The 25092-nt window shown below is 30.8% G+C and overlaps 3 protein-coding genes across 5 annotated transcripts; 1 reads left to right on the forward strand and 2 right to left on the reverse strand.

Annotated features, from left to right (window-relative positions):
- Positions 1-6820: 6820 nt before the first annotated feature.
- Positions 6821-10785, forward strand: LOC109339740 (cytochrome c oxidase subunit 6b-1-like). Its single transcript, XM_019577249.1, has 5 exons — positions 6821-6938; positions 7798-8070; positions 8217-8299; positions 8400-8481; positions 10505-10785. The coding sequence occupies exons 1-5, from the start codon at positions 6897-6899 to the stop codon at positions 10556-10558; spliced, it is 534 nt and encodes a 177-aa protein (XP_019432794.1). The 5' UTR covers positions 6821-6896; the 3' UTR covers positions 10559-10785.
- A 1757-nt stretch (positions 10786-12542) lies between these two features.
- On the reverse strand, positions 12543-16726 carry LOC109339736 (thylakoid lumenal 29 kDa protein, chloroplastic). Of its 2 annotated transcripts, XM_019577241.1 has the most exons (12): positions 16542-16726; positions 16237-16341; positions 15502-15586; positions 15372-15406; positions 15214-15279; positions 15080-15120; positions 14570-14700; positions 14291-14397; positions 13816-13953; positions 13065-13199; positions 12694-12837; positions 12543-12650 (listed from the first exon to the last, which is right to left on the reverse strand). In XM_019577241.1, the coding sequence occupies exons 1-11, from the start codon at positions 16629-16631 to the stop codon at positions 12727-12729; spliced, it is 1044 nt and encodes a 347-aa protein (XP_019432786.1). In that variant the 5' UTR covers positions 16632-16726; the 3' UTR covers positions 12543-12650; positions 12694-12726. The 2 variants fall into 2 exon arrangements, with proteins under 2 accessions (XP_019432786.1, XP_019432785.1); XM_019577240.1 differs by having other exon boundaries at positions 12543-12837.
- A 1116-nt stretch (positions 16727-17842) lies between these two features.
- Positions 17843-23310, reverse strand: LOC109339739 (uncharacterized protein At1g04910-like). 2 transcript variants are annotated; one of them, XM_019577248.1, is made up of 13 exons: positions 22772-23310; positions 22324-22407; positions 21524-21632; positions 21377-21444; positions 21075-21163; positions 20803-20983; positions 20569-20697; positions 20323-20456; positions 20013-20226; positions 18950-19134; positions 18735-18830; positions 18262-18459; positions 17843-18213 (listed from the first exon to the last, which is right to left on the reverse strand). In XM_019577248.1, the coding sequence occupies exons 1-12, from the start codon at positions 22925-22927 to the stop codon at positions 18306-18308; spliced, it is 1599 nt and encodes a 532-aa protein (XP_019432793.1). In that variant the 5' UTR covers positions 22928-23310; the 3' UTR covers positions 17843-18213; positions 18262-18305. The 2 variants fall into 2 exon arrangements, with proteins under 2 accessions (XP_019432793.1, XP_019432792.1); XM_019577247.1 differs by having other exon boundaries at positions 17843-18459; positions 22772-23309.
- Between the last annotated feature and the right edge of the window lie 1782 nt (positions 23311-25092).

The following is a 25092-nucleotide window of genomic DNA, read 5'->3' on the forward strand; positions in this document are numbered from 1 at the left end:
TGGATCTTTTTTACTGTTATCTTCTTCTCTTCATTGTTGTGGCTTTAATAGTAGAGAAAAATAGAAGAAGACAAGAACACCCACAGTTTTGACGAAAACATCATCAGTTTTAGTTGTATTACAATTGTTTTTTATTAAAAAAAAAGTAAAATTTTAAATCTCTTGACTTTATTATTTTGACCAACTGATCTAGAAAGTGTCACAGGTACTATCAGACAACAGATTGCGGTTACTCTCAATTTTGATGATGTCACATTTTTTTATTATGTAATATTTATGATTATTTTATAATTATTTTTCATCTAGTCATTTGTTGCCTTGAAACAGAACGATTTTATCTGGGCTGGGGGCATGGATAAGATATATAATAATGGGATTAGTAAGTTTTCCTGAAAAGTGAAATTAATCATATACAATAACCTAATAACTCATTAATAGTATACTATTTTTATATTCTAAAAAACACTATCCTACACAACATACAGATGTATGTTAGTCATCATAAAAGAATATCCGTTCATGATAAGGGAGGTGAGCATGCAATTTGATCCATCAAAATCATTAACTTGTTTTTTTGTTAATCAATATATAATTCTTTATACTGTATGAGTAAGAAACTCATATTTTTCGATATTTTTTATTACTTATTATAATAATAATAATAGATGTTGCACTAGAGAGTAAACTTTGACTTTTGATATTGTTGGATATGTTTTATCATATGCCTAATATTTTACCCCATTGCACCAATTTCTTATTCATACAATCATTTAATTTGAAGCAAAAAATGAAAAACTAAAAAGTAATTAACACATTATAAATCTGACCGTTTGGATTATTGATTGTACCAACTTCAGTCAAATTTTGACTGCAACAAATCCAAACACAATTAAATAATAATAAAATAAAAGTTTACTATATTAATGTCCAATAATTTCAATTAAAATTAATTAGTATATAATTATTAATAATTTTATGAAAAACTTTTGAAATAACTTATGGTTTATATAATGTCTGTTGAATACCTTTATGTAAGTAATGTAACAGCTTGCTATGTGCACATTTTTTTTTCTATAACCAAATATATTATTTACTATATGAATAGAATAAGGATCCTTTATGTGAGAGAGAAGTTTTTGTTTATTCTTTTTAGAGATTACTCTCGTATAGTAGATAAATAATTAATTTCTTTCATAGTTTGTGAATTTCTATATAATAAATATCACTCTTAAAAATTGTATATTTAATGTTTGACCTAATACAATATCTTAAAATCTAATAAAACTTTATAATACTAGACTAATATCTCATTCACATAACTTAATATATAATCTAACAAAATATATTAATATTAATACTGTAAAATGCTATAGTCTAGGTAAAAATTTGTTAACTTTGTCATGCTTACCAATATTTTATTGTTTGGGCATATATGCATAAATATGTCATTATTTTTATAATAATAATTATTATGAGTCACTTCCTTCATTCATACATACATGTATATATATATATAGGGAATTACTCATGTGAGAAGACTATATTATTGTGAGAAATGGTAACACTTAATATATTATTGGATATTGATTGAATTGTTAAGATTAAAAGATATATGCATATGATTATCATGTAATCAATAACTAATTTCTAATCATAATCATCCATGATTGATTATAAGACACTCAGATCTATTGTTTTCACAATTTATATATGAGAGTTCTAAAAAAATTTATATAATAAGGTAGTTCCCTATATATAATATTTTGCTATGGGTAAACTTGTTTTTACATAGAATTATGCCATCATTTGCATTAAATACTCGGATTTTATCTTGCTCACACAACTTCATTTTAATGGTATTTATGTCAACTTATATTATTTTGTTTCTAAAAAATTATTGCACTTTCCCTCTCCACTCAATCTTGTGTTATCATTATTATTACTCTATGCGTAAACTCAATATTCAATATAGGTTGATGATAATAATTATTTTTTATATAATTATATAATAGTTGATGTATAATTGAATAAGAATATGATTTAGAGTAAGAAATATATGAGTTTGTTTAACATTTATTAAAAAGAATATCTCAAAAAATATTAGACTCAAATCCATTATAAGTAACATAATCGAATTTGTAAAAAATTATATTCTTACACTTGTATGAAACATCTTTTATTCAAATTTATTCTAAAAATATTGGATAGTTAAATTATTTAATATGTAATTTTTGTGTAGTTAAATTAGGAGTATAATTTTTTTGCATCAAGCCTATAAAATATCAAGATCGACACTAGCCATGAGACGTGGGAGGGCATTGACTGATTGACCCCATCAAAGCATATTGCATGGACAACCTTGAGAAGGACGAGTGAATCACCTATGATAACTAAGTATGAGACACAACTATCACTTATAAAAAAAGAGAGGGTAAATATATGTATTTGTCTCTCAAAATTTCCATGCATTAATTTGTTTGGTACTATATGAATAGCATTATCTTTTTTGATTAAGGAACTAATTATTTTTTGGGTTCGTAGTTGCTCTTCTAACAAATGTTGCTCACAAGAATCGAATCGTCAATCTTAGAGATCTAGTGAGACCTTACGTCACTAAACCAACATATTGTTGGTTCATATGTATTAATTTGATTCTTGAAAAACAAAAAATATTCCTCAAAATATCAAACATTATCAAACAAGTCATTGTCGACATGTTATATGATACTTGATAGAAATTATTTTAATTTACATTTTCAATCATTAAATATTATTTTTGATTTTTGATTTTTTAGATAAAATTTGTATACACAAAAATTATTAATGACTAAAGTGGATATTTACTAAAGTGGATATCGGGAAGGGCATTGAAAAATGGCTATTTATCTTAGATCGATAAATGGTAAATTGTTAGCTTGATGCCTTGGTGCTAGTAACTGGTTACAATACACCCGATTCAGAAAGCCGCAAAGCAGCCATAGCTTCATGTCATGTCTAGAGGGTGTTCTGAGTTTTGGTTGTTATGATTGGACTGTTGAATCCGTTGCCATTTCTAAATAAATTTAGTTGTTAAAATCTTCTTCTATCAGATTTAATTTATTGGACCTCTTTATGTACAGGTTTGTTGGAACAACAATTTTATATCACAAAAAGATATATGCACAAACAAGATAAAAAAAATATTTTAATTATATTATCATTTATTATTTATTTTTAATCAATATTCAATCTTACAAAAAAATATAAATAAATTATGAATAATACATTAACTATATACTTCTTGATACAACATATTACATTCATTTTATATACCTTGTTCACGTTTTTGTTACAACTCCTATTTTAGGAAGAGGAGAAAGATTTTGTGAATAGAGGAACTTAGTAATTAATATTGAGTGTAATATATATATATATATATATATATATATATATTATATTATCAGTTTAAAAATTTATATTCAATCAATATATTAATTATTATAAATTAGTATTACATTAATTTTTAAAGAATTAATAACTATTAAAATTAAATGATGGTCAGTCATAAATGTTTTCTCTTTCATATTTATGCATGTGTCATGTTTGCTACTATTTTAGTGTTCCAAACTAGCATTTATTGATAAGTTCTGCTAATATTTTATTTTGTTCCAGCATAAATATGACGTGAGAAGTCTATCATGTGAAACTAATAAGGATAAATATTTACCATTATATTTACCCATCAAACCTTAGCATTAATAAACATAAATTTACGTGACTTTTCTAACAGGTCCTGTGATTTTTTTCCTACCGATAATGTGAACATTACATTAATGTTTTTGACCCTATATCACCCATATGTTATAAACTTATAATGACCATCTCTAAATTTTGATTATAAGGGACATAAATAAAAACTTGATCTATAATTTTATTTAAAAAATAATAATTAATTGGTTTAAAATACTTGTAAATTAGTTACACTTTTATAAACTTGGTTGACAATAGATTAAAATCAAGGAATTGTTCAAAGCGACAATTACGTAAGCTCAACCAAAGATTTTGAGAATTTTATCATTAGATTTAACAACTAATGTTGGCCTATCTTCACACATTAAAATAGATAAAATAAATTTCTATAAAAAAACATTTTTATGAGAAACATTTTTAATACCATCGAAAAGAATTTCGTTATACTGGAAATATCTTGAACTTGAATGACATTATATTTTATAAAATTATTTTCATGATTTAAAAACATTATTTTTTGATATAATATTTTATTTGGCTATTTTTATTATTTTAAAATAATACATTTTAAATTTTGGCTTACCGTTTTCATGTCGCATTTTTTGAGATTTAAGTTGTTTATCAATGTCTCTGTAGCTGCTTATTCATTGTCATATTAATATATCCAAAAGTCTAAATATATGAAAACTATAAAACAAAAAAAATGCCCTCCCTACATTAGAGCAAATTATCTATGTTTGTAGATAATATTAACTGTTTTATGGACGAGATACGGTGCTTATACATTCTTTACTCGTAATCAAACATCAAAATCTGATCTCTAAGTGTACAACGTATTTGTTTAGGTGTTTAATTTCACCATTCCATTTAAAGAGATGAGGCAATTGGTGGTGACTTCAATAAATAAATATATATATATATATTTATTTATTTATTGACAACTACTCATGTGAGAATAATGCGTTATTGTAATAAATGAAAACACTTAGTATGAATATATATATACCATTGATTTTCCATTTTTGTCATCATATTTACATAATTAACATTAAATATACATCTCCCAGTCTAATTTTGAAAATATGTTTATTTTTGACTCGGTCGACTGGATTCGAATATGGTTAGATTTAATCGGGTCTAAGTTTGAGTTTATGTTAAAAAATTAGACTCTGACAATATTTAAGATTGGGTAAGGGAAAATCATGATCCGACCTATCTCGTCTCATGGTCACTCATTCATTATGTTTGTATGTGTATCTATTTAATTGTATAAGAGTAAAATGACATCTCTTTTTGGTTGAAAGTATCACTAATTTTCTAATTATGTTGTCATATGTACATAATTAACATTAAATATACATATGTCAAATTACATATCAATATTAATAAATAATGTGGAGAAAACTTTAAAATGTAAATGTATTATATTTAATTAGAATTAGGGTTAGTTTCAGGCTCAAAAGGCTAATCTGATTGATATTTAAGATTGGGTTTGCTTAGAGTCTAGTGTCAGACTCGAGTTCAAACAAATGACCCAATTAATATTTAGGTCGGATATGGGACAAACCTTAATTAACTCAACCCGACCTATGCTTATCATACTAGTCTATGCACCATTTCATTTTTATTAGTCATAAAAATATAAAACTAATATATATTAAATATGTTTTATTTTTTTTAATATATGAGAAACTGAGTAATATTTAAAGTGATATATATATTAGAATAAAAGATGTGCTCACATTCTTTCAACTAATGGCTTCATTGGCATGTGATTTCATGTGGACGTTAGTCATACTGATTAGGTCTCGGATATGATTTGGCCTATGTTCCTCAACCTATTGAAAAGCCAATTAAGTTTTCATTTGCACGATTTTGGGAGGCAAGATTTTAAGGCATGATAAGTAACCTTAGTAAGGAAACCATAATTTTGGAATTGAGATTATCCAATTATAATTGACCAATAAAATCATACCAACTAATAGTAATTACTATTTTTTGATAGATGATAAAAATATTATTAGCATAATTTTATTAGTCGACATAATTTTATTGACTTAATATAAAGATAGAAAAATGATAGTACAGAAGATCTCAGCTTTAAATAATAGGAGTGAAGAACTTAGTAAATTGAATAATAAGAAGATTAAAGATTCAAATTCTACCCCTCATTGGAAAATAGTAACATTTGCCTAATAAAAGAATATTAACTATTCCCTTTCATGGTCCAATCAAGGCATCCAAAAAATTGCGTTACTTCCTTTTGAGTTAATTGGTGAGAGAAAAAGATTATATCTCTCAAAAAATTTATATTTATATATTTCAAGTTAATCACATTATAACAAGTAATAAAAGAATTTATTTTTAGCTGTTATGATTACATGTGATCTTCATAGGAGTAAGATGATAGCAAATGCCAAAATCCTGCATTGACTAAACAATATACGATTTGGATTTGCTGCACTCCCAAAAACACTTTTGTAACTGCATGAAATCTGAACCCTTGAAATTATTCATTTTTTGTGGGAAAGTAAAAAGTTTAAATTACAATTAACTTTTTCTAATATCTATAAACTATAAAGTTTTTACAATATTAATACATTTTGGAATTGATCTGCCTCCATACGGCACCTATTATTATATAGCATCATAGTCAATGATTACTTATGTATTTTTTTCTACTATTAAATATATCTTACCACTATATATTTATTGAGTCCATGTCTGTTATCTCATTCAATAGTTATATGTATTAGACAATATGATTGACCAAAAAATATTTAATAATTATAATTGTAACTTAAATAATTTTTTTCAACCAATTAAAAATAATGATATATAAAGTGGTACAAAAAATGAGACAACAGATATACTCTATATCCTATGAGTATAGACCTAATCTCTTTCGGGATACGTGATCGACCCTCCCAACAATTTATTTCCAAAAATTAAATACTCATTTTATATCATTATATTAACATCATACTCGTATTCCACATATTTAAAATGATACAAAAATAATGAGTGAAATAAAATCAAAACAAAAAACGGAACAAAGCCCAAGCCCATATAGAGTACCAATAGGAATATAGTGTAATATAGCTCCTTCAGTATCAGTCTTCTCACTTTAACCTCACCTGCCAAAACCAAACCCCATTCATTACTCAATGGCGGAACCTGCTGTTAACAATGCTCAAACTCTCGCCGAGGTTCCGTTTCAAATCTTCCTTCTATCGCTGCCTTTGTTTTTTACATGTCGATTTAATTCTCATTTTTGCTTCCATACCTATCTAGATCTACTTTCATTTCTCCGACGTATAAATTGAAACTGAAGCTTGATTTAATTAATCAATATTCTGGATTACTTTGATCTAGGTCTTGATTAGGTTCGTTCTGTGCCCAAAATTTGAATTTTGAGAGCATTGTATTTCTCAGTTGCCTACTAATGTCTATCGTGAATAATTAAGGTTATCTTATGTTCAGGATCTATTAAATTAATACATGATGACATTTTATGATCGTTTATCTCTTCCGAGAATTATGTACAAACGCCAGATCTATAATCTCTGTAATTGGCCAAATAACGTTAATCTAGGGATGACTATTTAGTACAGGTTACTAAAACATGCCTTTTATTTTATTTTGTCATCTGTTTTATAGAACTGTATATATGTCTATGAAGATTGAGAACAACAAAAGGAAATGATATTAGGAAGATAAATCAGAGAATTTGGAAGTTTTGTTTGTTATGCTGTGTTCTTTAATAAATGACTGCATAGTCAAGCGGCATCATTATTCATTATGGATGATAAATCATTTACATGCTTCCTAGTCGTATCCGCCATGGGGACGGCGGCGTGTGGAAACCACAGCAGGTAGAATTGCTGACGTATGATGGGTTTCTATCTTTTTAGTGAGGTAGTGGTGATGGCTTTTCCATCAATTTCCTCATCTAGGTGTATATCTTTTTTCCACCTTGAATTCATATTCTTTGACACTTTGGTGATTGGTTTCCTCTCATTATGTGAATGTGAGGTGAAGGTAGTGACATAATTTTTTTACTTGCAGCAATATTATGTCAAGGACGGACAGGTGAAAACAGATGAAGTACCGAAACCTGTTGAAGTGAAAGATGTTGAAAAGCCGAAAGAGGCTCCTTCAGTGGAAGCCGTTGTTGAGAAAACTGTTGAAGAAACAACTCCCGTTGCCCCTGCTGTTGCTGAGGAGAGCAGTGAAGTTGCCCCTCCTGCTGAGAGAAGCACTGAAGAGCAAAGTAGTGGAAGTGTTGAAGAAGAAAACTCTGGGGATCAAGATGCAGCTGAAGAGACTCCAGAAATTAAGGTGACTTTTATTTAACTTAGCCACTCTTCGTGAATAGGTACTCAAGTACATCACATGATCATAAGCACGCTTCTTGCTTCTTCATTATTTGCTGTCCAATATGCTCCTTCTTTCAGTTTGTTCATATTAGTGTTATTGTTTTCCAGCTTGAGACTGCTCCAGCGGATTTCCGTTTTCCAACTACAAATCAGACAAGGCATTGCTTTACCCGATACGTTGAATATCATCGGTTAGTCAATAGTCATACTCATTAGGCTTGTATTTCTATGGAATTTGCTGCTCACATGTTGCACCGTTCTTTCATTTTAACCTTGGAAGTTGTTGGGCAGATGCATAGCTGCAAAAGGAGAAGATGCACCAGAGTGTGATAGATTCGCTAAATATTATCGTTCTCTTTGCCCTGGTGAATGGGTACGTATTTTCAATATTAACATTATTTTTTTATCTGCTAAACATTAGGATCTAGAGATTAATTTACTGATATTTCTTGTCAATGTCAAATTTCCATCCATTTATGGTCCTAATGTACTCTTTCATGAACCAAAGTGGCATCTTTTACTCTGTTAGTAGTAATACGAGTTCTTGTAAAGAAATTGCATGTTGTAGTCTTCGACTTAGCTTTTCTTTTGTTTTAATACCCACTTGTGTGATCTAGAACTCATGAGTATCTGACTTTGTTGAAAGTTAGACAATGATATCAGTGAAAACATGGCAAAAATTGTAATTTTTAAATGTGTAAGGCTGCTTTTTGATGAGTGATTTCTCAAGTATATTTGCAGTGAATGTTTCCTATACATGGATAGATGCATAATACTTTTAGGACCTAGTTTTAAATGTTCAATTAATTTCTATCAGACCAGCTCTGTATCACCTTTAATATGTAGCTATGCCTCTATCCTTCAACTCTTGTCGCTTAGCACCTTTTATTGTTGTTTACAATTATTAGAACCTCCTTGAATGAGAAAACAACACTTAAATGACTTGTGCAGCATTTTTTAACGTTTCAAACACTACATTGGTGACTATTATTGTTTGATATAATTCGCTCAAACGATACTTAGTGGTCAGTACTGGTGTGTATATTTGCTTATATTCAACTTGATCTCCCCACACATGTAAGGGCACATTAAGTTTCACATTTAGTAATTAGCTTGATTTACACATGGCTTTCGAGTTTAATGTCATCATGTGTTATATTTGCAATAAACTATGCTATTTTTCCCCAAATGGCTAGCCTGTGAATATTTATTTATTCATTAGCAGTTGCCATCAGGTAGAATACAAATATACAGTTTTGGTTTTTAATATACTTTTCTTTCAATGACTTATTTAGCACATTCTACATGAACTTAAATCCTTTTCATGGGCTAATAGTCCGTTTTTATGAATTGGTCCATGCATCAGATTGACAGATGGAATGTTCGCTAAATTTTATCGTTCTCTTTGCCCTGGTGAATGGGTAAGTATTTTCAATATTGAACATTATTTTTTTATATGCTAAGCATTAGGATCTAGTGATTAATTTCCTGATATTTCTTGCCAATGTCAATTTTCCATCGATTTATGGTCTTAGTGGACTCTTTCACGAAACCGAGTAGCATCTTTCACTCTGTTGGTAGTAATATGAGTTCTTGTCAAGAAATTGCATGTTGTAGGCTTCAACTTTGTTTTTGTCTTGTTTCTATATCCACTTCTGTGCTATATGAACTCATGAAAAACTGAAATTGCTGAAAGATAGACAATGGTAACAGTGAAAAAATGACATCATAAACGTTTGTAACTATTAAATGTGTAAGGCTGCTTTATGATGAAGGATTTCTTAAGTATAAGTGCAGTGAATGCTTCCTATACGTGGATAGATGCATAATCCTTTTAGCCCCTTAGTTTTAAATGTTCAATTAATTTATGTCATATCAGCTCTTTGTCATCTTTATTATGAAGAAATGCCTTCAACTCTTGTAGCTTAGCACCTTTTATTGTTTACAATTATTAGAACCTCCTTCAATGAAGAAATCACACTAGAATGACTTGTGAAGCATTTATTTTAACGTTTCAAACACTTTATTGGTGACTCTTATTGCCTGATATAATTCTCTCAAGCAATGCTTTAGTGGTCAGTGCTGGTGTGCATGTTTGCTTTTGTTGAACTTTATCTCCCCACACTTGTAAGGGCAAGTAAGTTTCAGAAATTGGTTTGATTTACACATGGCTTTAGAGTTCAACAGCATCATGTGTTATATTGCACAGTAACAATGCTATTTTTTTCAAATGGTTAGCGGGTGAATATTTATTTATTCATTGGCAATTGCCATCAGGTAGAATACAAATATACAATTTTGATTTTTCAATGACTTACTTTGCACATTTTACATAATCTTAAATCCTTTCATTTCATGGGTTAATATCCATTCTTATGAATTTGTCTATGCATCAGATTGACAGATGGAATGAGCAAAGGGAGAATGGAACATTCCCTGGCCCACTATAGGTAGCAGGTTTATGAAATTGTTGTCACAATTCGCTTTCTGTATTACATTTAAAATTGCTCAAGATAAACTCTAAGATCTTTGGGGAATTCTCAATGTTATGCTGGATTAATAAGAAATTTTTGGCTCTATTTTGAACAAGCTTGAGTTGTACAAATTCCAGGAAACTATTTTGGTGAAATGTCCAAAAATATGCTTTGTAATTTAATGGATTTTTTATGCTATTATTTACTATGAGAGATTGTTGATGGCTCAGTTTCACGTTTGTAAGAGCTAGAGACATTCATTAGGGGTCATCTAAGAACCTCCCTATAAGTTCTCTCCATCATGTCTAAAAGACGGGTTTAGGTTTTATAATAAATGAAAATAAGTTAAAAGAATTTAGAATTGAAAAAGGGGTAAGGAGCTTTTTTGGTACTTAAGTGACTAATATCAACCATTGGAGGACTATTAAATTAATGGTTGTTGAAGTGGAAAGAATTGGAGTTGTTGTTCACAACAGCCCTTTTCAAATTGTCTTGTGCCATTCCTATTTTGACGTTATAAGAATTTATTTGTTAATACCCTTAGAATTATCATTTGGTTGTAGGTATTTAATAATAATTTTTCGGGAGCAATGCCACTAATTTTCATCAAAATAAAAAATCATAATAAGAGCTTATTAAATAAATATATTAAATACTCTTCAAAATATATTTGTATTAAATACTAGTATAAAAATATTAGTATAAATTATAATTACCGTCCTGGAGTTTTAATGATAATAACACAACAACTAACCCCATTTTGGAGTAAAACTCCACTCGATTTGACCCTTCGATTAATACAGCTGACAAGCTGAGAAAATATGATCTTTATTTTATGTGTAAGATGAGATTCGTAATTGAAAATCTACTGAACATATTTTCTGGATGTTGAGGAATAGGTTTTGGGGCCATATTACCATATCCAAATTATATTCTTCTGTTTGAGTTTCAGGTAGTTGGATTGAGTTTTAGTTTTATTTTTTAAAAAAAAAATGGCATACACCAACCAAAGTTTAATTTAAGGAATATTGTGTTGGATATTTTAACTTGTTTGTTAGTCAAATGTCAAAAGATGAATTTTACTTGACAATGGAATTAGCTGTTGCATTAACAAAAGATGAAGGGCGATAGCTGTAGATTTACTCAAAATATTATAGTTATTCGGAATTCTATTAAATGCTATACTAAAACTTTATATATCCACTTTATTGACTTGACTAAAATGTATTAACAAAAATATATATTTACAAAGTTGATTTAGTGATTAGACAAAAAGCTATACCTTTTAATATAGTAGAAGCTTAAAAGTTGAACTTTGATTATTAAAATGACACGAGATAGCCACAATAATAAATATAAAATTATAAACAGACAAAAATTTGTTATTCTAAATCAATAAAAAAATATTCATTATTTTTTGTTTTTATTTTTTTTATTTTAGCATATAGTTTGAAATAACATGTCATTATTCTAAGGAAATTTATCTCTATCGTAGGATAGGATCCCTGAACGTTGACAGTAGATAGTTCACACCTTTACATATTTTCCATTAAAATAATGTTATGTGTCGATATCAAATTACATCCCTTAACCTTTATGAATACTTCACAAAATAATTGTTGCGGCAATAAATACGTATAAGATGAGTTCAAATAATTTTATTAGAATGGTAATGATAAAATCAAAGTTAAGTATCACAACATTTTTTAATTGATTTGAATATAAAGATATCCCTGAATAAGTATTTTCTAAACAAGGATCATATGTTTCAAAAAATACATGTCCTTATATTCCAAGTCCATCATGTTCCATCAAATAATATAAAAACTTATTTTCTATTTTTATGATTTTACCTTTTACTTAGGTGTCACTTTTCAATTAAATTGGTATACAAATGAGATACTAAAAATGAGACAAGTGATTTTCATTCCTATAGCAACTTAAATGAAAGTATGTTCCATTCTTTAAAATTGAGTTTGCTTCAACTCATTAGATGATAACAGTGCTCTCTCATTACATGGGCATGAAAATTTACATACAAGCTCAAATATTTTCAGTTAATAAAAAAGACAAAAAGAACAAGTCAAAACTTGAAATTCAGGATTGTCTTGAGGAGGAAATAAAGATTATATGGTACTAAGCTTTTACAATTTGAGTTTGGTAATGTCAATCTTTGGGGGAGCATATGTATATGCCTCATAGTTGATTTGTTGGCCCAAGGTACTCAATTTTGTGAATGTGTTTATAAGATCAACCTGAAAAAGTAGTGAATCCATATAGTAATAATGAATTTCAAGCAAAACAATGTCTTGAAAAGAATCTAGATGGTTGAAAAGAGTAAATATAGACAAACAATGCCATAATAAGTCATTGGTTTTCTCTGCCTATGTTGAATCATTGATCACAATTTGTCTACAGTTCTAAGTTCTAACTATAATGGTCACAGGTCAACAGGATAATAAAGATGCATAGATATACTTGCCTCATAATTTGTCTGAGAGACGGTTTCACGGCTACGTTGGTAATTTTGAACCCATGGAGCGACATCTGGATCAGCGGCCAATAAGGTCTCTGTTGCAATCTGATCAGGACCTAAGAATGCAGATAGAACAGCAAGCTGGCGAAGCACGAAAATAAATAAGTTAGTAATATCAACTTCCTTTATTGCTATATATATATGGTCAGTGTTAAAGGATGCCTGCTTTTTCAATGTTTTACATGGTGAGTTCAAACATGGAAGGTAATGTGAGGGCTTTTAAGGCATAATCATCAGTTTCACCTATATGATCCAGGTAAATAATGGTTTGTTCTTAATTAAGAAATTAGTAGCATGGAGAGTGAAGCCATTCATGGTTTGTTTCATCTTATTACTTACTTGGTGCATCGGTAACTTGTCGTCACTTTGTAACCTGTAAGCTATGAGTTCAAATTCTGGAAACAGACTTTTTGCTTATGGAGTAAGTATACATACATATACTTTCCTTAGACCCCACCGAGTAAGAGTCCGGTGGCGGCGTGGCCTAGGCTGTCCTTTATTTATTTTAATATGGGATTGCTTTAATCAACTTAAAGCCACATTTGAGAGGAAAAAAGTGTTTATGTCAGGCTAAGTTGAACTTTACCCCATATAAACCAACATCATAGTATGTTCTAGATGTGTACATTCCATCTTTGATTGTATTTGCCTTTCTATATTTCAGCTAGCAAAAACTGTGATCAAAGATGTGAAATACCTGGCGAGGACCAAAACCTACAGCAGAAAACTTGTCTTTCTTTTCCTGAACACTTGCTTTCTCCCATACAGGAACTCTCCCCTCTGGATCTGGCCCTTCAGCATCTGCCCTACCGAATTGCCTTTCGAACAAACCCCACTGGTAGCACGATAAAAAGGTATGCATTACACGCTCAAGTTCTTGGAAGCTTAAGTAACAAAGGGAAGTTTATTATGGAGTGACAGAATTCTTAAAACGAGAAATTTATTTCCTTAGCAATTGTGACATGAATTGGATAGTTCATATGAATATGATTGCTCATAAAGAAAATCCAGCACACAAACTTCTTGTCAGTTGCGAAGTACTCAAACTTAACAAATAACAACGAACCTAAAAGGCCTACCCGAGGATTGTCTGGTCAGCACGGACCATGAAGATATCGCTGGGTATCTATATAAAGCAGAATTTGTGAAAGAACAATAGTAAGGAAGCAAACCTGCCCACTTGATCCATATGCATTGTATAGTTGATTCCCTTTCTCCTCATTACCACCACATTTGCGAATGGCAGAAGCTAAAAATGTAGCCTTGACAGCACTTTGTGCTACAAAAGATAGTCAATAGTCAGGAGAATTTGAACAAATCCCTGCAACCTCTCCACCTTAATCATAAATGAGTTTTTTAAAAGTCGGTATAACTAACAGGCATTAAATATACATGAGTAACATGTATTGCAAACAATTAAGCCACAACATGGTGATGTCAAAAAGTATAACCTGCATAGTGGATGAGATCTGCATAGGAAATGGGTCCAGCTTTGGAATATGAATCTATCTCCTTTTTTGCTTCTTCTACTAAGTTCAAAGCAGCAGAAAGCCCCTGATTTTCAGTTCTACTTATTTCTGAGCTTCATGCAGAAGAAAAAAAGGGAAAAAAGATTATGATTATCAGTAAGCAAAATTATGTGAAAAATCATGATGCTTGCAAGTGGAAGAACTTGCTGACAAAACCAGAAATTTAGTACACACTAATAAATATGAAAACACACCCAAATTTAAAACCTTTGTCACATTTTACACACACGATGAGAGGGCTATAAGGTAGAAAATTTGAATGAGCAATAACAATGATCTCAATGGACTTGTTTAGCAGACTAACTGTTTCGTAAAAAGAATATGCAGTATCTACCACTGCTTGTAAATTAACAGCATTGGATTTAAAATAGCAGGCTTCATCCTTTATAGGGCACACACTCATGAATCATAATTCCAAATGAAAAGAAGTACCTGAACCGTATAGAGCCATTTGGGCCACCCGATTTTGTTGCCTACAAACTTAAGCAGCTAGTGATCAGTATTTATTTTGAATGATGGAAAACAACTATCACCTATCACTGTGTTGCCACACATGTTTTCCTCACCTTATCATAGGTGAAAGCATCATTTATAGCCAGCGTTAATAATGATGGAATAATATCAGGATTTCCCTGAAAGCAGTTTAAATGTTAAAATAAGTTTTATCAGCACAGGGAGTTCTATTTTTTGGATGGATAAATAAGTGCACCTATGAAAAGCATACCTTTATAGCCCTATAAAGTGTTCCCTTAATTTTAGCTGTGAGAAAAGAATGTTAGAATTTTGCTAAGAGATATGAGTTGAGTTTTACATGACTAACAGTCACATGAAAACGTTGACCTAAAGGATCTTACATTGAAATTCAGAACGTTGTCTGCGTTGTATCAAATCAGCAGCATTAGCATTACCAACGAGAGATCCTGAGTTTCCTATCAATTCCTACAAAAGATACAACTGAACGAAACTCATGATCACATCAACCTTACCTACTAAGTGTATATATTATATTCATGTAAGCATCTCTATCTACAACTAGCAACTATTGCATAGACATTATAAAAGATACTGCTCGATGAACAACACTTGAAGAGACAAAAGGAGGTGACAAATATGTAAAGCCCTTGGATTCCATGTTGACAGCGGAAAACTTCTGTTTGATCAAGACCCAAATCTAGTGGTGCAATAGGTATGACTCTATGAACAGAACATGGGTGTTAGGGGCAAAACAAATAGAGAAGACAAATCAAATGTTGGCTCATCAACCATAGAAATATTGATACAACTGCAGAGTGCAGATAGGGAAAAGAAAAGAAACAAAGAACAAAATTCAGAAACGACATGGTTTCAAGACCATGTTAAATCTTACAAACATGAAACATTCAAATGAATCAACAATTGTTGGGAAACAACAAAAATCTGAGTGAATTTACTAAAATTATAAAACTGTAAGAACATGGATTTAATAACTTCCCACCCTGCCCCAATGTCAAAGTACAATCCCATCTGTATTTGCATATTAATCTAGAAAGGGGAGATTTTTTCAACAAAAGAAAAACATTTATAGCATCAATCCGAAGAATGTCCCTTACCAAACCAATAGCCACACCAGAGCATTTAAGAATGTCTCTCCTTCTCAAATGAACCTGGCTTTCACCACTGACATCGATTTTGACAGTATTACAACAAATGGGTACCTAAGAACACATTAAGCAAGGGTTATAATAATGAGTTGACAACACAGAAAAAACAATCTTTTATCATATCAACTTAGACCCATTTCTAGTTACTCATAACAATGCAACATAACAGCATTGGTGAACTCAAGAAACCATAATAACTACATTGTATGTTAACAAACACAGATACTGATACGTAGAGGAAAGTGAAAACTTACAGAGCGAGGTTGGTATGTGGTGATGGATGGTGGATCATGAGCAACAAGTGAAAGAAGAGAAGAGCAAGTTGAAAGGAAAGAGACACCCATTGCTGCAACTACAAGTATGTTTTTCAGTGAAATATTGATACAACGTATATGCAGAGAGAGTGGTGCAAAATGTGAGCTATGAAGTGATGTTGGAGTGTAGCCAGGTCATCATCGATGATAAAGCATTATCCACATAAATCCTTTGCTATTGGATTCTCTTATTCTGACCAATCCTCTTACATTTCATTTTACATTAAAAAGACACTCTCAAATATATATATTTTTCAAAATATAAAACAAGTTAGCCTTTACCTTAATTAGGAGATTGCTTTAACTTCTTTCCTTTATTTTTTTTGTCTGATATATATCTTTCATAGGATATAATCTTATTTATGTCAAAAATATCTACAACATAGTGAGTTGCAGTTAGCTTTTCCATCCAAGATTTTATCAATTTAGAAGTAATATTGGAACTCAAACCATTGTTTAAAAGGAATCACTAATTGATGTATACGGGCTATCTATTCCATAGAGGATCATTCACAAATAATAATGGCAAAATGGGCTGCCGGACTCATTTAGCTAATACTCACAAGATGGCAAAATTGACATTACCCGTTTTACTATATATATATATATATATATATAATTATATATATATATATAATTATATACTAATAGAGTCAGGCTTCACCACTTCACCAGATGAGCCTATGTAGGCAATGATTTTGTGCGTTTGCTATGTATCTAAAACAAATTTTAATTTCAGAGAATGGTGGTCATGGTGACTCCCCATAGGCCAATATGTGGATTTGTAAATCCCATAATGAAGATGGGCTCTTAGTTTTGTGCTGAAAATATATAATAAAAAAAAACTAGGCCTTGTTGTTAGTTCACACATTTAGGCTATGTGAAACTGAGGTCAACTGGTTCAGCTTTTGTTTTGACTGTTGAATACTTTATATTAACAACAAAGAGTGTGCTAAACTATTAGCAGGAGTAGAAACTGCAGCAGTTAAGAAATTGCAGCCCTCCAAATAGGAACTTGCGCATCCATGAGTATACCATGAATAAGTATTAGCCTGTATTATAATTGCAATGCCAAGTTGAAAATAGAAACCATTCTCCACTTAACAGTATTGTTTTTAATTAAGACCTTGTGATACATTCAAGTTTTTAGTTTGTTTTGTGAGATAAAGAGATAATATTTTTCTATATACCTAACTATCATGTTATTTCCGATACACAAACCAGTATCATGCATAATGGAGTTAGCACCACCAACCATTGTAAAAAATAAAAGATAATTTAAATTTCACTGTCTTAAAATAAGAACAAAATGTGGTACTATGTAAGATTCTTGGAAAGGAATTACAACAATGCGTGATTGAATCCAAAGCTCTACCTCTCTATATAAATAACAAGTCCTTCTAACAGAATGAATGAATCTGTGTCATCCCAAAGCCCCATTTACACTAGGATCAGTAGAATCCATGAGGCTTTCATAGCAATCTATAATTTTGTATATCAACCTGAATACAGATACTTTTACCTTCCCAAAATTAAAGGGTATATATGTCTAACAGGGATACCGATATATACACTCTAACACTATCAGATTTAACACCTTCAGGCTGCACATCAGATTTTGGCTCATACTTCGGTTAAGGATTATGCACGTGTAACCCTTTTACTGAGGGAACTTTCCAAGGAAAATGTTCTAAGTTGCTTGATCTACCTAACAATGTGAGAGATGTTTACATGTGGTGGTTCTGTCCTGCATAAACAATCAGGTAAGGGGTTAGCATAAAAGGCTTCTTCTGACCGAAACCTATCCATTCCCTTCGTTCCGGAAATTGGCCCTTTTCTCTTCCTGGGGGAGCCAAGTCTGCACAACACATAGAACAAATGAAAAATCAAATGAAGGTTTGCCCTGTGATTAGCATATTATAGAAACAAGTAGGTTAAAAATAGATGCTTCAATAGGTTAAACCAGGAGGATAATACAAAAAACTTATGCCGTGTATCGAACTATATTAACATCATGTATCAAACTAATAATCCCACCTATTAATACAATCATATAAAAGGAAAAATGTATATGTAACATTTATGTAATGGATTATTAAGCATGTATATATAAAGGCTTTTCCAATGATATACCTTCGTTTGTGGAGAAGAATAATCCTATTTGATAGATTTTCCCCCTCAGACATTGTTCCCTGATTTAGTTTATCAAACAGGCGAACAAGGGCTTTCCTAATTCAAAGAGAAGACAAAGAGAGCAGCTTTATAATGGTTGAATTGGAAAAAAAATAGTTTATCAGAAAATTTCAGATAAAAAGTTCGTCTTCTGCATAAGAAAACGACACCCTCACCTGTCTGGCAATATTGTTCTTCCGCGTCCAAGAAAACGTCGATGACCTTCAACAGCCCTTGCCATGTTACCAGAATAAGTAGGTATAAATACATCACTTTCAATAGATACAATATAGTCAAGAGCAGCCATTTGAGAAGCATGATTAGCAAAGGGTTCAAGCTCTTCAACAGATGCCAATTTTTCCTGAAATTAATCACAGGTAGGTTAACCAACACAATACCGGTGCTTCTCGGTGGACTGCTATTACTCTAGAACAGCAGGAGTGAACTATTCCTTTCGGCTTGTTGAACATAATAACAAAAACAATAAACATTATCTTCCTTTTTATGTAACTGTCATTCTGTGAGTGAGATAGAGAAGCCACCCACTGAGGAAAAGCAGAGAGAATGTTTGTAGTAATTAATAATGCAGGATCGTTTTTCAGTAGTTTCTGCAATAACAGAAAAGCTATGATAATTTAAACTTTAAGGTCCAGCTCAACCCTTGTGCTATATGCTCTATAGCATTATAATTTGGGCACACACTACTCTAGAAATTCTTCACTCAAAAACCTAACAAATTAATTTTTAAGACTTCCTGCCATAAGCAGCTGCTATTGATAGAAATTTTCCATAAAAACACAATCGACAACAATCATGGCAGCATCTATATAATTAACTGAAACATGTCGCCATCAAAAACTCTAAATAGTGTAGCCTTCTAAGCACTGGCTCAGCTTATGATGTAAAGCTTCACATGCATTTAAATAATATTGGCGATCTCTTTTTTTAAGTATATTTTTTCCACTTCCAGAGAATCTTAACCTTTTGACACTGCTCTCCTAACAGTTTAAAAAACATAAGGGATGTGGATGAACGTGACATTATAAAACCTCCACTAAAAACTCAATATAGTATAGATTAACAATTTACACAATGAATGTGTCAAGTCAATATTGATGAGATGCTGAAAATTCTAATTCTTTATCAAACTTTATTTACTTACAAAAAAATTGGACAAAAAACTCTATCAAATATTCAAATGTCACCTAAATACACCAACACAGTATTGCAATTCCTTACCTTTCTCATTATCGATGGATAGCGAGACCGCAGTTCAGTCATATGAGACTCGCTGCCATATATCTCTCCAGCAGCAATATATATTAGAGTGTTTGATGGGTATCCAAGAGCAGTAAGAAAAATCCCAACTTCCTTTGGAGTCAAGGGACAATATCCTTTGGACCTCTGTTCTATGGGGTCAATGTCCTTTATTTTCCAATAGGAAGTGTTCTCTCTAAAAATTTTGTACACAATAATAAGTGTCAAGCATCATATACGGGAAAAGGCATAAGATCCAATTAATCATTTTGAAGAAATCCTAGTTCTATACCTGATTATCCGTAGCTCGTCAGCCTCATCTGGAGATAAATCATGTGTGCACCCACTAAATGCAAGCATATCCTTCTCATAACGTAAATGCAAAGCAATATAAGGACCAAATGACCTCATTCTCTCCACCAACAACTACAAGTACCCAAAAGTATGAAAGGAAGAATAAAAAACCTCCCTAGAGTCATGGACCATGTAGGAGATAGCAAACAAAGAAACCAATAATAGTTAAGATCTAATTATATACTTTTCCCATTTGTTCAATGTGAGGAGAGAAACGAAGAGCCTCATAACAAGCACGGCAGCGAAGCTTCTGAATGTTTGGGGGTAGATTGTTGTTCGCTAACCGTGAATCAGATTTGGAAGCTCGAATAACCTTAAGAGGTTGTCAATAATGAGGCACAATACGTTAGAAAATAAGGCATGTAAAAGAATGGATAACAGAGTACTGTATATAACAATAGAGTTCTGACATACATACTTGGAAATCTTCCCACAACCTAGCAATTTCATTCTCATAATAATCCATCCCAGACCAGCTTATGAATTGCTTGATCATCCTGGTTTCGTTAACCAGTTCTGTGGGAAGCTTCTTAATGATTTTTACATCGTTAGCTAGAGAATTTATAAAATGCTCTTCATCAAAAACATCAGAGAAATTGCTGAAAATGAAAAAGAAAATCATAAAACTCAATTACAGAGAAAGATTGCTATAACTAAAAAGCAGTAGTAAAAAACATAATTAAAAATTACCTAGTATCATGCCAAAATGATCTTTTATCCAGTTCTGGAATTACAAGAGTAGCATTTATAATTCGAGCTACAGCTACCATATCACATATCTGAAGCAAATGCAACAAATTTTCAGCTTCAAACAGTACAATGAAATTGGACATCCAAAATTGACAAATACAATATTCCATGGTCCTCATTCATGATACTGTCACCTATCACCATAACAATCAATTAAGCAGGACAAAAAATTAACACTAAATAATTCGGCATTATTCCTAATAATATGCAAATGAGAATAATTTTAGAGAGAAAGATCAGACCCCAGCACGCATTTGGTTGAGCCCACCATTTGTATGAACTAAAAGGTATCCTCGTGACTCAGTTGGAGCTGGAATAACATTCATTACTTTGAATAAGTACCAAAGTAATTCATACTTGCAACTTGCAACAGAAGTTCATTCTCTTACTGGTATAATTAGGAGTAGGCCTTGTGCAGGGCAGAAACCCACGATTTGATGGAGGCTTCCACAGCTTCTTGTAATCAGAATTCCCTCTTGAACCATTCAACTTCCGTATCTAAAGGAGTGAAAACATGAAAGGTACATAACTGATTTGCATAATTTAAATATGTCTGCCTACACACACATGTCACACCAAAATCTCTCCACATGAACTAAAACAAAAATCAAACAAGAAGTTTTTAAGTCATACACATTTGCACAACTCAACCAGATTCTCAGACATTAGAAATGAACAGAGACAAAAGAAACACAACAATAACAACAAAGAATAAATTCTCCACCTAGTTGATATAGGGAACAAAGACGAAAAAAATAATGAACAAAAATACATCTTTACAGGGTGAGCTTGGCGTAACGGTAAGGTTGCTACATAATGACCATTTGGTCATGGGTTCAAATATTGGAAACAGACTACGTACGTCTACCTTCCCCAAACCCCACTAAGTGGGAGCCTCGTGCACCGGGCTGCCCTTTTTACAATTAGGCTGCTTTTCTAACAAGTAACAACAATAACCAACTATTCTATTAATCAGCTCTTTGGTTGGTATAAATATATTTTTATCAGAGTACCAGACTTGTTTCTTTTTAACATTCTCAGCATCCAAACAAGATTGTTTCTAACAATAATAGCTATTCTATTAATAAGCTCTTTGGCTGGACAGTGATTCTTTATAAGTTATAACCTTCTCAGCATTCAAACAAAATAGATCAGTAAATCAGTTACAAGTGTTGACAAAGCACAAAACCTTGGAAATATGAAGTGGAATTTTGGAGAAAATGGACAAATGGGGAGGAGCCAGCTCTTGCGTCCAGCTTTGCAAATCATGAGACTGTTAAAAATTGAAACAAATAAAGTAAAAAAAGGGAAACTTTTAATCACTAAAACCAAGAAAACCAAAATATCCCAAAATAAAATGAAGTTAGCCATTAATGGCAATTTTCTTCGAGTCATCAAATTACTGAAAATAACACTAAAAATTGAAGCTTTCCAAAGAAGTAATACTAAACCGAAACTGGGATCAAATTAAAGGGCGCAAATTTATACTGAATTCCTGTAAAAAATTAAAACTTTCGGATAACATCACAGAATTTCAATAAAAATGGAGAACCCTAAACAAAACAAGACTATTTTTTACTGTGGAAAACTAATAGCAATAATCAATAGAAAATTAAAAAAAAGGAGAGAAAAGAAACCGTGTGGATCTTGTCATTGAACTTGTGATTATTGGGTTTAGAAGAAGGGAAAAGGTGAACATGAACAGAAAAGAGAGCCATAAACGCAATTAAGCAAATGGCTGCACTCAGCAACTTTCTCAGCAGCAACAACGGTATCCACCTTCGCCTCTGCATAACGATTTTTTTCCTTGTTCCCTCTCTCTATACACTTGATTCAGAAAATTCAATAAAATAAAATGTATAAAATTGTGTTGATATATATATATTCAGCACTAACTAATCTTAATCTATGCTAAGGAACACACTTTGTGACATGTCGTGTGAGTGTGTGTCAGCACAGTGGGTGTGTTGTTTTGGTGAGTTGCATTATTGAGAGAGACCACAAAAACAACGAAAGGGAATGTTGGGTTTGGTTTTGGATTTTTCTCAAACTTATGAGTGTTGTGCAGTCCTGCAACTTTGACGTGGTCGGGTTTTCTTTGTAATCTGAGTTTGGAGTTTTACACTACTCTAGTTTTAGACTTTTAGGGATGTTCCCTGATAAGGATAGGTTTTTAGGTAAAGAAAAAAAAGGTCACAAATTCCTATATCAAATCCAAGTGAATATATATTATTTGTTACAATCAACAATATTTCTGTATCTTTTGGGATAAAAAATTAATCTTTTTTAAGATGTGTGGTGGTTCCATTTCTTAACAATAAATTGCTTTCAAGAATAGAACTCTTACTTTTGATCATCTTAAAAGATCTAATTGAAACTTACGGTAGTAAACCAATGTTTTATTAGTAAAAATAATATTATATTACTATTAAACAACTATTAATTAATTTCCACCGAAAAAACTATTAATTAATAAATCTTTATGGCGGATGTTATTTTTCTTCTTACAAAATATAACATTTATAAAAGGTATATGATTTTCTATTTAAACTAGCAGTGTACCCGTGCACTTGCAAGAGTCGCTTCATTGTTTATGCATAATGCAAATATAATATACATATACTTTATAATATCAATAAATCATGTATTGAAACATTATATTTCTCATTCATATAGGTGGAATATTAACATTGATTTTTGAGTGTATATGTAGAATATTAACAATTATAAATGTGTTTGTATAAGCATTTATTTGTTGAAAGTGTGATTATAGAAAATATTTGATTCTTAAATAACTCAATAAATAAAATTCAAATTGTATTGGATAATATCTCACCTCTATATTCTCTATATAAAATTATAAATATAAGAAGTTATTTTTTGCATCATATTTTTTGTGATTAGTTTATAAGTATCATATAAAGTCATAAGGATTTTTTAGCATATCTCTTAAATGCTTATGTTTTATTTTAGATTAATGTTCATTGTGTATAAATATTTGAATATATTTTTAGCATTCAAATATTGTATAATTAAATGTTATTTATTTGATTATGTTTTAGCGAATAATCATTGTATGAAAATAACTCATAAATTAAAAACACACTAAGTTAGGATATGACAGATATTTTTTATGATAAATTTAATCAAAATAATAAAAAGAGTCTAATAATTGATTTGTCATATTACTAATTAAAATACATATATTTTTCATGAATATATATACCATTGTTATCTTTTAATTAAATAATATAATGATAGTAATTAAATACATGTCACCCGTGCATTCGCATGGCTAGAACTAAGAAAACACATGTTACTCATGCATTCACATAGTTAAAATGCACATATTACTCATACATTCATATTATTAAGAATATACATATTACTTATGTATTTGCATGTTCAAGCACATAAGAAAAATAAATTGATAATTTTTAATTTGAATTTTCTACAATTAGTATTAAATTATTATTAACATATAAAATATATAAAAAGTAAGAAGGAAAAATGTGAGGAGGAGACATGTGACATGAAGAAAAAATGTAAGGAGAAATTGACATGTGGCAATTAAAATTCAAAGAATCTGAACTGTAATATTAAAATTCAGTGCGAAAAATGTCAAAAAAACTTTGATGAGGTGAAAAAGTACAATTATTCTTAGATTAATGGTAAACATTAAATTATATAGATAGATTAATATAAAGAAATAATTTGAATGTGAAAAATGATTTCAATTTCATCTAATGTTCAATGACTACTACTTTTTAACATAACAAAACATAGAGGTTGTAAACACTCAATTTTAGTGTGGTAGCGACATGAACCAATCACTAATTAATATTAAATTATTATTAGCATATAAAATATATAATATATAAAAAGTAGGAAGAAAAATATGTGAGGAGGAGGTGACATGTGGCATGAAGGAAAAAATGTAAGGAGAAAGTGACATGTG

This window comes from Lupinus angustifolius, unplaced genomic scaffold (assembly GCF_001865875.1).
Source record: "Lupinus angustifolius cultivar Tanjil unplaced genomic scaffold, LupAngTanjil_v1.0 Scaffold_94_13, whole genome shotgun sequence".
Lineage (NCBI taxonomy): Eukaryota > Viridiplantae > Streptophyta > Magnoliopsida > Fabales > Fabaceae > Lupinus > Lupinus angustifolius.